The sequence below is a fragment of the Nannospalax galili genome, unplaced genomic scaffold (assembly GCF_000622305.1).
Source record: "Nannospalax galili isolate Female #2095 unplaced genomic scaffold, S.galili_v1.0 scaffold690, whole genome shotgun sequence".
NCBI classification, from domain to species: Eukaryota; Metazoa; Chordata; class Mammalia; order Rodentia; family Spalacidae; genus Nannospalax; species Nannospalax galili.
In genome coordinates this window covers 1,962,981-1,974,875 of record NW_008329288.1, presented here as the reverse complement: position 1 = coordinate 1,974,875, position 11,895 = coordinate 1,962,981, and the positions used below count along the sequence as shown (strand labels likewise).

Sequence of the window (11,895 nt, the reverse complement as noted above, 5' to 3'; positions counted from 1 at the left end):
GCTGCTCAAGGTGCTGAGAATGTGATGATCGAGTGCTCAGCCCTAAACAGGACATTCATACTGCCTCCTCTATGGTTCAGGGAACACCACAGAAGAGTGGGCAGAAAGAACATAAGAACCAAAAGATGGAGTAGAGTTATAAAATGTTGTCTTCTGGCCATGACAGTGAATGGAATCATGATCTCATAGCAGCTGTGGATTCCAGCAAAGAGCTTTCAACAGACTGCCTCTGCTCATAGTCAGTCATAGATGGAATGGTCCATGTGATCGTACATTTCCCTGATGGATTCTAGGGGAAGGGCAACATTGACTTCAAGTTGTGTCCCCACTGATGAGCTTACCATGCTCTGATGGATAGTTCAAACACATGGTCTCACAGGTGGCCTTGATTAAATTTAGTAGATTACAAAGAAAAAGAAAAAGTCATGAAAGTTGGAATAAGACTTGTAGGGAGGGGGTCAAAGGTGATAATGGTAGCATGGCGATTAGAGAGGGTGAGAGTAATTAGTATGTACTCTTTATATATGTCTATATATGAAAATGCATACATATATAAATTTTTAAATTTAGCAATATCTATTCCTTTATCTACTTATTTTTATGTTTTACATTTATTTATGCATTTGTGGGAGTAGGGACATTTGTGTACCATGGCACATGTGTGGAAGTCAGCTTGCAAGAATCTATTCTCTCCCTCTACAATATGGATTCTGATGATTGGACTCAAGTCTTCCAGCTTGGCAGAAAGTACCTTTAACCCACTGAGTCATCTTGCTGGTCCCCTAGATCTATTTTTTGAATATGTGAAAACTGTGCCAAAGACAGATGGACACATTTGTTTCTTTCCACAATATAAGAATTTATTGAAAAACAGTAAATTCATAAGCTACATTAGTTTTACTGATTTTAGTTCACCAAGTCCTAATTTCACCTGGCTAATAAAAAGAATCACACTTTCTCTTATTCCAGTCTTAATTACTAACTAACCTTATTCTATGTCTTCTGCTAGTTTCCCTTAGCAAACAGTAGTAAAAGTGTAGCTTAGTCTGTTTTCATTGCTGAGAATTGAGGTGAGGGACTACACCAAGCCTTAGGGCAATTTAACGTGGGAGAGAAACAGCCACTGGAAGGAAGTGTGTTGCATTAGGGCACAATGTACTCGACAGCAAACTGAGTAGTGGTCTAAATCAGTTGTATGGATCCATGCTAATCATGAGATTATTGCATGACAAAAGATCTGTCTGGCAGCGCCAAACAGGGGGAAGACAGATTCACCCCCAGGGAACTCTTCCACTGGGATGAGCTTCCTAGTACAGCCTAGTGTCACTGTTCACTTATTAAACACTGATGTGCACACATATGTACCTGCATGCTAAAACACAGCACAGCAATGGCTCCTCTGCTTTTTGTATTCACTGAGACATGTCTCACTTTTCTTCTCCTTCCTGCCCTGAAATTTGGCATGTTCTTCTGCATCTTAAGCTGCTTTCTCTTTTCTGTTGAGCATTTCCCACTTTCCCTTCTAAAAATTCCATATTTAACTCTTTGCTAGATGGCAATCCTTGAATAAGGAGAGATTCTTTTTCTTTTTGCTGCCAGAGATCACTCCCTTGCCTAATGACATATCTGTGATATTGTTATACCCCTTCTCCCTAATCAGAAATTTCCTCTTCTGGTATAAACAATATGGTATCCTCATTCCTTTTTGATTTTCAAAGCCAATTTTACATTTATACATGAGACCCTGGGCTCAGCTGACCTGTATCCTCATTTTTTGCTCTTGTATATTCTCTCAGCTTTAATGGTGTAGCTCACTCTGAACCCTGCTCATCTACCCCTGGTCTATCTGGTGTAATTTCCCAGTATGATACACTAAAAAGACCACAGAGCTGGGCATCATTAATCCTGAGTGGTAGGACAGGAATAAATCAGATCCAGGACTTCCCTAGCCAGGCTCTCTTCCCCCAAGTTGCCAAGAAAAGAAATTGCAGAGCTACTGGTTTCCCTAGGAGCCAGGTTTGATTTTCAATGACCTCCATGGTATCCACCACTTAACTCCTGTCCAGGAAGCCCAGCCTCACAGATGTATAAATAGGCACCCTTGAAACTTCCTGCCCTAACCTGAAACTTTATGCCTCCAAAATGGGAAAACCCCTTCTATTGGGACAGCTCATCCTGTTCTGCTATCTGAGGGTTGAGTCCTGAGAGTCAGTAGTCGGTGAGCTGTGTCCAGGATTCTGGAATGGGTGAAAACTTCCCTCTGTGGCATCCTAGGAGGAAGAGTTACCCCTCCATGCCATGCCTTCCACGCACACTATGTCAGGTCCGTGGAACTTTAAACATAGCTTTTCCCTTCCCTCATAGGAGGAAGTAAATGGGTTGCTGAATCATTGAGAGGATTTTCCTAGAAGCTGTGAGACAGGGTTGGAAAAGGAGTTGTACAGAAAGTATAATTGTTTTTGTTTCTTCAACAGTACTATCTGGGTCACTTTCACACGATCTTAAATGTGAGTAGAAATGGATGCTAAAAACAAATGAGAAGACAGTGGGAGAAGCAGGAATGAGGCAGCTGGGTAGGCACTGGGGGTTAAACGTCAACCAGAAATAGAACCTGAATTTCAGTATTCAGTAGCCTCTTCTGGAAGGATGCAGCAAGGATTGAGGAAGAGTTCTTAGGATTCACAAAGAGCTTTAACAGCAACTGAGAAGGCTATGGGCAAGAGAAGGGACTGTAAAAATGCATGTGGAACTCCCAGAAAGTACCTGGCCAAGTCAAGTGTAGCAACTCCATGAATTCCAGATGCTTTCTCATTGTTAGATCTCAGGTGAGAGCATCACAAATGCTCAACTAAGAGGAAGAAAATGAGGCAAAAAAACTTACTGTGCATTTATCCCCTTCCACCTGTTCTGTGCTGTACCTTTAAGGGTAGGCAGGGGTCTGAGGGACCCTAAAGATGTGAAGAGAATAGGAGAAAGCAGAAGAGGCCATAAGCAGCTTGGGGAACAGAAAGAACCTAACCCATCTCCAAGCTAGGAGGCAGAATGAGCCCTCAAGACAGACTGCAAGGGGAGGTATGAATCGCAGACAAAATTGCACGCTTGTTTTCTTTCTCTTGCCTGTATAGCCGACCAAGTAATCATGAATGAAAATAACAACGGTGAGTAGAAAGAGGCCCTCACTAACAATCTTGGTGCTTGGCACTTGTTTTAACCATCCACCTTTCTATCCTTGCCCATCTTTCAAGCTAAGGCTCCTGAGACCATGGAGTCCAGTCATTCCCTGGCTTAGGTCATCTTAACACAGGGCGATGCCCAAGCTTCAGTGGTGTGTGGGGCCCTCTGGAAAAGCCCTACAGCTCTAAGCAGGCTTCAAACTATAAAGGGGAGAGAGGCTCTTTCATGCTCATGTCATCTCTCAATTTTCTCTTCAAGTTGTAGAAATTGTGCAGTGTAGGATGTGCCATCTCCAGTTTCCTGGAGAAAAGTGTTCTAGAGGACGAGGAATATGTACCGCAACATCAGAAGAGGCCTGTATGGTTGGAAGGATGTTCAGAAGTAAGTTGTTAAGGGAAAATTGGGAGAAGTGGGACACAGGGGCCATGGTGGTGATCAAGGGAACTTGTTTAATAACAGGCAGCCCCCCTGAAGATATTATCCATAAAAAGCACTGTGATGAATGGAAATGGAGGTGGTTATTGAGTAGGAGTATATAGCTGAGGCAGCAGTACATTCAGAAGCCCAAGGAGCACAGTGGATGCAGAATGCAGGGGAGAGGAGAGTTATAAAACCCACTCTCTGGAAAGCAGCTAGTTAAAGAAAATAGCTGTGTACCTACCTTGGCTTTGGCATAAATGGCTCCAAGCTGTGGAAGCAGAGGGGACAGTGCTTCAACATGCACTGGCTATGTTTCCTTGATGAATAAGAATCGACACATTTCTCTAGTTTCCTCTTCTCAGCACTACCCAGTCCTTGAGATTCTCAATGGATACACTCAGCTTTGTTATTCCCTGGACTCATACCTACTTAATGCCAATAAAATTTTCAAACTAGTCCATCATTGCTTTTCTTTTGGATAGTCCCCAACATTCAGTATCTTGCAATCCTTCGTATCTGAATAACACAGCCTGAACTTTACATGGTTATTTTTAGACGCTGGTGTGGGCTGAAGAGAAATTTAAAAGCCTTGGGGCCAGGATTGCTGATCTGTACCTCCTCTTCTGCAGGAGATGGTGTCACCTGGTTAAACTTCATGGGCTGTTTAAGGAATTGTGCTAATGTGAAAAACGTAAGGTGGGGTTCCTATTTTGTGGACTTCAGATGCTGCCGGGGCTATGATCTGTGCAATGAAAAGCTATAGAAGTCGTTGGTCCTTCTGCGGCTCCACAGTCTGGGTGATGCTGTTGCCTCAACCTATCCACAATGACTTCCTAAGGACCACACTGAGGATGAGAATTTCAAACATGTGTCTCCTCTTCTACATGTAAAAGGAAAAGCTGTCTTTTTCTAGAGACACTGTTCTCCTCCAGAAATCAATTAAAAGTAAATAAAACCTTAAGAGCAAGAGTAACACAACCTTGGGTTGTTACTAAACCTAGTTACCTACATTCAACAATGTATAACCAAGTGCTAATAAAAGAAAGAATACTTAGCTTTTGAAAGGTGATCCCTACCTTTTTGCCTTCTTCTCTCCATCTCCTGTGGCAGAATTTGTAAACATTTTATTACCATGCCATAATTATACATTAAAAATATGACACAGCCAGGTGTGGTGGTGCATGCCTTTAATACCTGCTTCCCAGAGGGGGAAGCAGGGGAATCTCTGTGAGACCAAATCTCTGTGAGATCAAGGGCAGCCTGGTGTACATAGCAAGTTCCCGGTCAGCTGGGGCCATAGGGAGATGCTGTCTCAAAAAGTAAAAAAAAAAATACGTATATAATATAAAGTAAAAATGAAAATATGATGTTTTCGTACACATGCGTACTGCACTTTGAGCATATGCACCCCATTACCCTCTTTTGACCTTCTCTACCCCTCTGGTCACCTTCTACTCAACAGGTTCCCATTTTACTCTCATATATTTTTGCCTATGTGTGACCCAATGCAGGAGCATTACGAAAGGCTGTTTACAAGCACCTTACTAATAGCTTTACCACTGAAGAAAATGCTGTTCCTCCTCCCAATAACCATTAAATCTATAAATCCTCAGGAAGGGGTGAGGTCTTCAGAGGTCCTCCCCACATAAGCACAGTTGCTACAGAAAAACAGCATTCCACAACTCTCCACCCCAACCTCAGCTCTTACATTCTTTCTGTCTCTGTTCTGAAATGTTCCCTGAGCCCTGGGGTGGTGGTATAGATGTCCTATTTATGGTTGAGCGTAGGACTTTCTGTTATGACCAGTAAAAGTATCTTCTTCTGCCCATGCCAGAAGACACTTCTCTGACCAAAGCTGACAGAAGCCTTAGTCTATGGGGATAAACACCCTATTCAGAAGGTAAGTTGACTGGCGTATCATGTCCATTTAGCGAAACATCAGCTTTAGCTTCGTTGCTGGGGCCTATGACCTCCCCTTTGTGGCAGGATGTTTTAATCGTTCTTTTTCTTTTTTTCCCCCCTCTGTCTATTCTGTTCTAATTAAGTGATGAAATACTAGCCTCGTGAGGGTGAACAAATGAAAATAAGTTGAGTTTTCTTGAATTTTGTTTATAAATGCCTCTCCCAGACTGAGATAAAGGCTAGGATATTAAAAGGAACGTGTACTAGAGATACAAAGACAAATACAGTCTACCTTCTAAGTAGAAACTATTTTTAGAGCTATGGGCTAGAGATATAGGATTATAGGAGGAATCTCAAGATTCTAGAGCTTCCCTGGCACAGCTTTCCTGGAAAACTCTTAGAGAATGATCACACCTCAGACATGGAAGAGCTGCTTCAAAGGAGCTAGAACCAGCAGCACAGATGTTGCCCTACATGAGGCCCAGCACAGAGGACACTGAAAGCTGTAGGTACCAAGGAAGCTATTTGGGTCTGGCCGATAGACAGCTTACCGACAATTTTATAGAAAGATACCTTGTGACTACATGCTTCTCCCACCCACTTCCATATTGCAAACACTAAGATGTTCTATGATGTATAATTCTAGTACCCTGGGGAAAATGGATTGAAATGAATATGTCACATGGATTGCAGCTAATTCCCAATACTAAGGTAGAATGATCTCTGGAAAGAGTAATAATTCCTATGATGAAAACAAAGAAAGGTACATTTCTACAATACCTATAATTGTTTTCTTTCTCTTCCCCTCCAAACTATCCTTCAATCATTTTAACAAGTACTTATTCAAAACACCATATTATAGCCACTCCTGTGTATGAGACTATGAAAGTCATGATCCCTGTCTTCTCAAGCCTTAGCCTAGTGGAAGAGACAGACATGAACAAATAAATAATGATAATAGCAATCCCTAACTAAGTGGCATCACCAAAAAACTTCATATCACCTCCCTCATGGCCTCTTCGCACAAACCTCAGACTCACACTATCGGTCTCTTTTGGGTCAGGCAGGAAAATGAAATAACACCAGCAATTTTCAAGTTAAGTTTAAGATGAAGAATTATTTTTAAGACACACTACTCTTTACTTAGTTATTTTTACTTTATGTGTATGTGTTTTGCATCCATGTATGTAAATGCACCCATGTGTGCATGCAATGCCTGTGGAGTCAGAAGACGGCATTGAATCCCCTGGAACTGGAGTTAAGGATGGTTGCTAGACACTATGTGGATTCTGGGAACTAAACCCAGGTCCTCTGCAAGAGCAGCCAGTGTTCTTAACCTCTGAACTATCTTTCCAGCACCTAAAAAGAAGACTTAATTGTTAGCCAGACCTTAAAGGATAGAAAAGGTCAAAAGGAGGCATTGATTTAACAGATAGAAATTATAGAAAGTTATTTAAAGATGATGGTGTGAGTCTATAAATGAGAGACCCTCAAACTCTCCACAAGCAAACTCCTAGATCTGATAAACCCTTTCAGCAAAGTTGCATAACACAAAACCAACTTAGAAAACTCGGTCCCCTTTCTGCATATCAATGACAACCATGCTGAGAAAGATATCATGGAAATTCTCCCAAAAAATCCATCTAGGAATAAATGTAACCAAGGAGGTGAAAGGTCCCCACAATGAAAACTTTAAATATCAGGAAGAAAAAAATTTGAGAAAGACACTAGAAATTGGTCAGATCTCCCATGTTCATAAACTGGTAGAATTAATATTATGAAAATGACCATCTCACCAAAATCAATTTACAGATTCAAAATCCCATGAACATTCTTCATGGAAATAGAAAAAAAAAAGTCCTAAAATTTCATAGTGAAGCAAAAAAGACCCATGATAGTCAAAACAATCTTCAACAAAATAAGCAATTCTAGAGGGATTGCCATATCAGATTTCAAACTATATTATAGAACTATAGTAATAACAACAGCATGGCATAAAAACAGATATGCATCAATGGAACAAAAATAGAAAAACCAAACATGAGTGCATGTAATTTTAGCCACCTGATATTTTACAAAGATACCAAAATCACTCACGAAAGACAGCATCTTAAACAAATGGTGCCAGAAAACCTGGATGTCCACATGTAGAAGAATTAAGTTGGACTCACATCTATCACACTACACAAAATTCAAGTACAAATAAGTCTAAGGACTCAATGTGAAACTTGAAATTCTGAAACTACTAAAATAAATCATAAGCAGTACCTTGTAAGACACCACTTGCTCAGGAATTAAGGCTAGCAGCTGACAAACGAAACCTCATGAAACTAAAAACCTCTGCACAGCAAAGGAAAAAAAAAATCCAATGAAGATGAAGCCCAAGGAATGGGAGAAAATATTTTCCAGCTATATATCCAGAATATATAAAGAACTCAAAAACCAAAGGAGAAAACAAATGACCCAGATTAAAAATGGGCTATAAATCTGAACAGAGAGTTCTCGAAAAGGAGAAATTAAAATGGCTAAGAAATATTTTAAGATGTGTTCAACATCTTTAGCAATCTGGGGAATGCTAAATAAAACTACTCTAAGATTTAATCTTACCCTAGTCAGAATGGCTAAGATTTAAAAAAAAACTGACAAATGCTGACAAAGAAACGGGGGAAAGAGAACCCTCGCCCACTGCTGTTGGGACGTCATATTGAAGTCATAATGGAAACAAGTGTGGCAAATTCTCAAAAAGCTAAAAGTAGAACTTCCATATGACCCAGCTATACCACCCCTTACCATGTACCCAAAGGATGCAATGTCCTACTATGGATTACCTGCTCAGCCATGTATAATAGATATTTCCACTCTTCACAAAAGAAATGGAAGCAACCCAAATAGCCTTCAACTGATGAATGGTAATTTTAAAAAGTGGCACATATACACAATGAAGTTCTAGTTAATCATAAATAAAAGTGAAATTTGCAGATAAGTGGATGGAACTGTACACTGAGTGATGTCACTCAGACACAGAAAGACCGGTGTCATATGTTTTCTCTTATTTGTGGATCCTGGTTCTGGATATTCAGAAGTGAGTATATAACCTTCAGTAACCATAGAAGCCAAAAACACAGAAAGAGACCATGGGGTAAGAATGGAGAAGGAGCTCTATAAAGGGCACTAGTAGAACCCAGGGCTAGTACCAAGGAGGAAATACAAAGGATATTTAATTGGGGAGAGGGAGGGACAGTCATATAGGGAAAGAAATAAATAACACTAAGAATGTTTGAAAAACATAGGGAAACATTATTTTATAAGCATACTTTATAATACCAATTATAGATTGTGTGTGTGTGTGTGTGTGTGTGTGTGTGTGTACACACATACATTTCAAATGCAGTTATGCCACACTGGGTGATAATACTCCCTCCCATGAACTGTAGACTAACAAAAATGCCAATGCTAGGTATGACAAACCGCCTTTTGTGCTGTTAGTCAGTGTAGTTGAAGAGATTCCCAAATAAAGGCTATTGCCATTTCCCTTGGTTGCCTCCCAGAACTTGAAATTAAGACCTTATTGCTGAAGTCATTACACACCTCAGGCACAGGACTTGGAGGCTGAAACTGACCTGGAAGCCTCATTGCTGAGGAACATCTTTCATAGTCTCAGAAGGTGTTATATAGACTGCCAAGGGTAAAAAGCAATCAGTAGTCCCACCCAGCTGTAAAACCTATGAAGTATAAGGACCATCCCAAGAAATGGTACAATAGTGGCACTTTTATCTTGGAGGCAAATAACAGCTGTCTAATTGGACTTCAAGCCCACTCAATAGAAGGAAATTCATGCCTGGTAGAGTAAACCTTGACAATTACCCATGGTTGGAGAGGTCATGGACCCTAGAGGAGAACTTACTATTTCCATTTCCCTAAACCAATACAATTTCTAACTGTTCTCTAAATACTTATGCTTAAACCCATAGATAAGTGTAGTTCTCACTCATGACCAAAGAAGTTTCTTCTTGAAACGGATGGAGAAGAGTACGGAGAGCCACAACTGATCAAAATGTAGAGAATAAGTGACCATGGGGTGCTCATCTCTAATTGAAACATCTACAATGCAACCCCTATAATCTAAGGCTCAGGGAACATCATGCAAGAGGGTATGAAAAGATTGTAAGAGCCAGAGCCAGACGACCAGAAGGCCTACTGCTAGCTGCGTCTTCCATAAATAACAGAGAAGTTGCACCTATTAAATTTTAACAATATGGCTGCCTAAACAAGACCTACATAATGAAACACTAGTTGACATACTAGCGTGGATGGGGAAATTTCACAAGGTCTCAACTTTAGATGAAGAACTATAGGCAATTGATGGGTGCTGAGAAAGGAAGAATCAATTTTCTCCAGGGATGAGGTCCCAGATAGGCTACCCAATCCTAAGTGGTCAGCCCTAAACACATATACATTCTAGCATCACTAATATATATACATATATATAGTTATGAGGTGCTTCACTCTTGGTTATGGTTTTTCTGTATAAAAGCTTACCATAGAGATGGTGCAGGGATGCACATGGGTTCTGACACCCTTGTGTAGTCACAGGCCAGCTACAAAAGACTTTCATTCAGCAAAACTTTGTCTGAGTGGTCTTCTCTGGTGAAGAACCTCTCTTGTGCTGAGATATTGAACTCTTGGGCCTTCTCATTATTTGTTTCCAAGATGTGGCTATTGATCCATCTCAATGGTATTTCTCCTACTATAAAGACAAATGAAAAGAAGCAGGAACATCTAAACGAACGTTGGCTGCTGTAATAGTCTAACCTAGGGGTGTAAACACAAATGCTTAGAAGATAGCTTAACAGGTACATCACATTCATCTAACAAAACACTTGCAGTGGCTTCCCCACTGGGGGCTATAATGTCTCCTGCCACAGGGGGTTGGCCTGGTCTACAGTACCAGATGTGTGTTCTACCCCTAGGAGTGGGCCCTATATCCAATCAGAAATTTGTCTGTTGTACATATATTAGTCATGCCACTATCGCACCAGCAGGCACATCTTGCTTGGCATGTCAATAGCATGCAGCATGCAGGAGTCTGGTCAATAAGCGGAACTTTTGAGGACCATTCTCCCCTAATGATTCTGCTAAGCACCTCCTGGCACTATAACCACCAGCTGCCTGGTGGCAGGGAGTTTCCAGCTCAGTCTCGGCTTTGTCTCTCCCTCTCCCTGCTCATATCATGCAGTGTCTTCAGCAACAGGGCCTTAAAAACTCTTCCTGGCATGAAACCAACATTAGTGGCTTTATCATTTTGAGGAGCTCCAGGGTCTCTCTGGCCAACAGCTCATGGGAGGGCAACCCACCTCTGATACTAGAACTTTTTTTTATTTCATTATAAAAATTTTTTAAATTATTTATTTAATAACCACACAATCAGAAGAAGCATTTCATTACAACAGCATTGACATATTCAATAACAATTTCCAGAGCTAAGATGCATCTCCTTCAAAATTGGCTGTAAATTTTTAGGTTTACAGTTGAATTAATACAGTTATACAATATTGTACTCAGTATAAACCCTGTAAGACATAAAATTAAATGAGGTTTTAAACTTTAAAAAAGATCTTCATTTCACTATTAAAATACAGTTTCATACAGAAAGATTCATTTTCAATACAATTAACACTAAGATGCACAAGAATTTCTAATCTCTATATATCTGATTATTACTAGTCACAGTTGGTTACTTTCTGAGCTCCTTGGCATCTGAGCATGGATATAAAGTCATCAGGTAGATTTCAATGATAATGTTTTTCACATCCACCAATTATTAAGGAGCAAATTTTTATGCTTTGAAGAATTATTATTTTTTAAATTTTTTAAAATTTATTTATTTGTTTTTACACCCACTTCCCAGATAACACCCTCCCATAGCCTCCCTCCCCCTACTAGAGCCCTTAAACTCTGATATCCCTGCTACTGTCTGCTGTGTTGTCGGCACCCCCAGCCATTCCCCACTACTTGCCCTTCTGGTGAATCTAGTCAGCCTATCTAGAGGGCTTTGTTTTAGGAGGATCAGCTGTTCCTCATCTAGCAGTAATCAGTTGTCAATATGCCTTTGGATAAGATTGGGGCCTGTTCATTTTCCCAGTTCTGTGCTGGGTCACTGTTTGGGAATCTTACCCCAGTCAGACTGGCTAAGATCAAGAGAACAAATGATACCAAATGTTGGAGAGGATGTGGGGAAAGGGGAACACTCATCCACTGCTGGTGGGGCTGCAAACTGGTTCAATCCCTATGGAAAGCACTGTGGAGAACTCTTAAAAAACTACAAATGAACCTACCATTTGACCCAGTTATACCACTCCTTGGCATATACCCAAAGAACCCATCCTATTGCAGAGACAC

At 40.6% G+C, this 11,895-nt stretch overlaps 1 protein-coding gene across 1 annotated transcript; it reads left to right on the top strand.

Annotated features, from left to right (window-relative positions):
- Positions 1 to 478: 478 nt before the first annotated feature.
- On the top strand, positions 479 to 4,357 carry Pate1 (prostate and testis expressed 1). Its single transcript, XM_008835202.1, has 4 exons — positions 479 to 494; positions 3,126 to 3,158; positions 3,433 to 3,555; positions 4,224 to 4,357. Exons 1-4 carry the CDS (start codon positions 479 to 481, stop codon positions 4,355 to 4,357), a joined length of 306 nt encoding a protein of 101 aa, XP_008833424.1.
- The last annotated feature ends 7,538 nt before the right edge of the window (positions 4,358 to 11,895 follow it).

Excerpts from the sequence above, each read along its gene's own strand:
- Pate1 (XM_008835202.1), top strand. Across the intron at positions 3,159-3,432 it reads CATGAATGAAAATAACAACG|TTGTAGAAATTGTGCAGTGT; the intron begins GTGAGTAGAAAG and ends TTTCTCTTCAAG. Across the intron at positions 3,556-4,223 it reads GGTTGGAAGGATGTTCAGAA|GAGATGGTGTCACCTGGTTA; the intron begins GTAAGTTGTTAA and ends CCTCTTCTGCAG.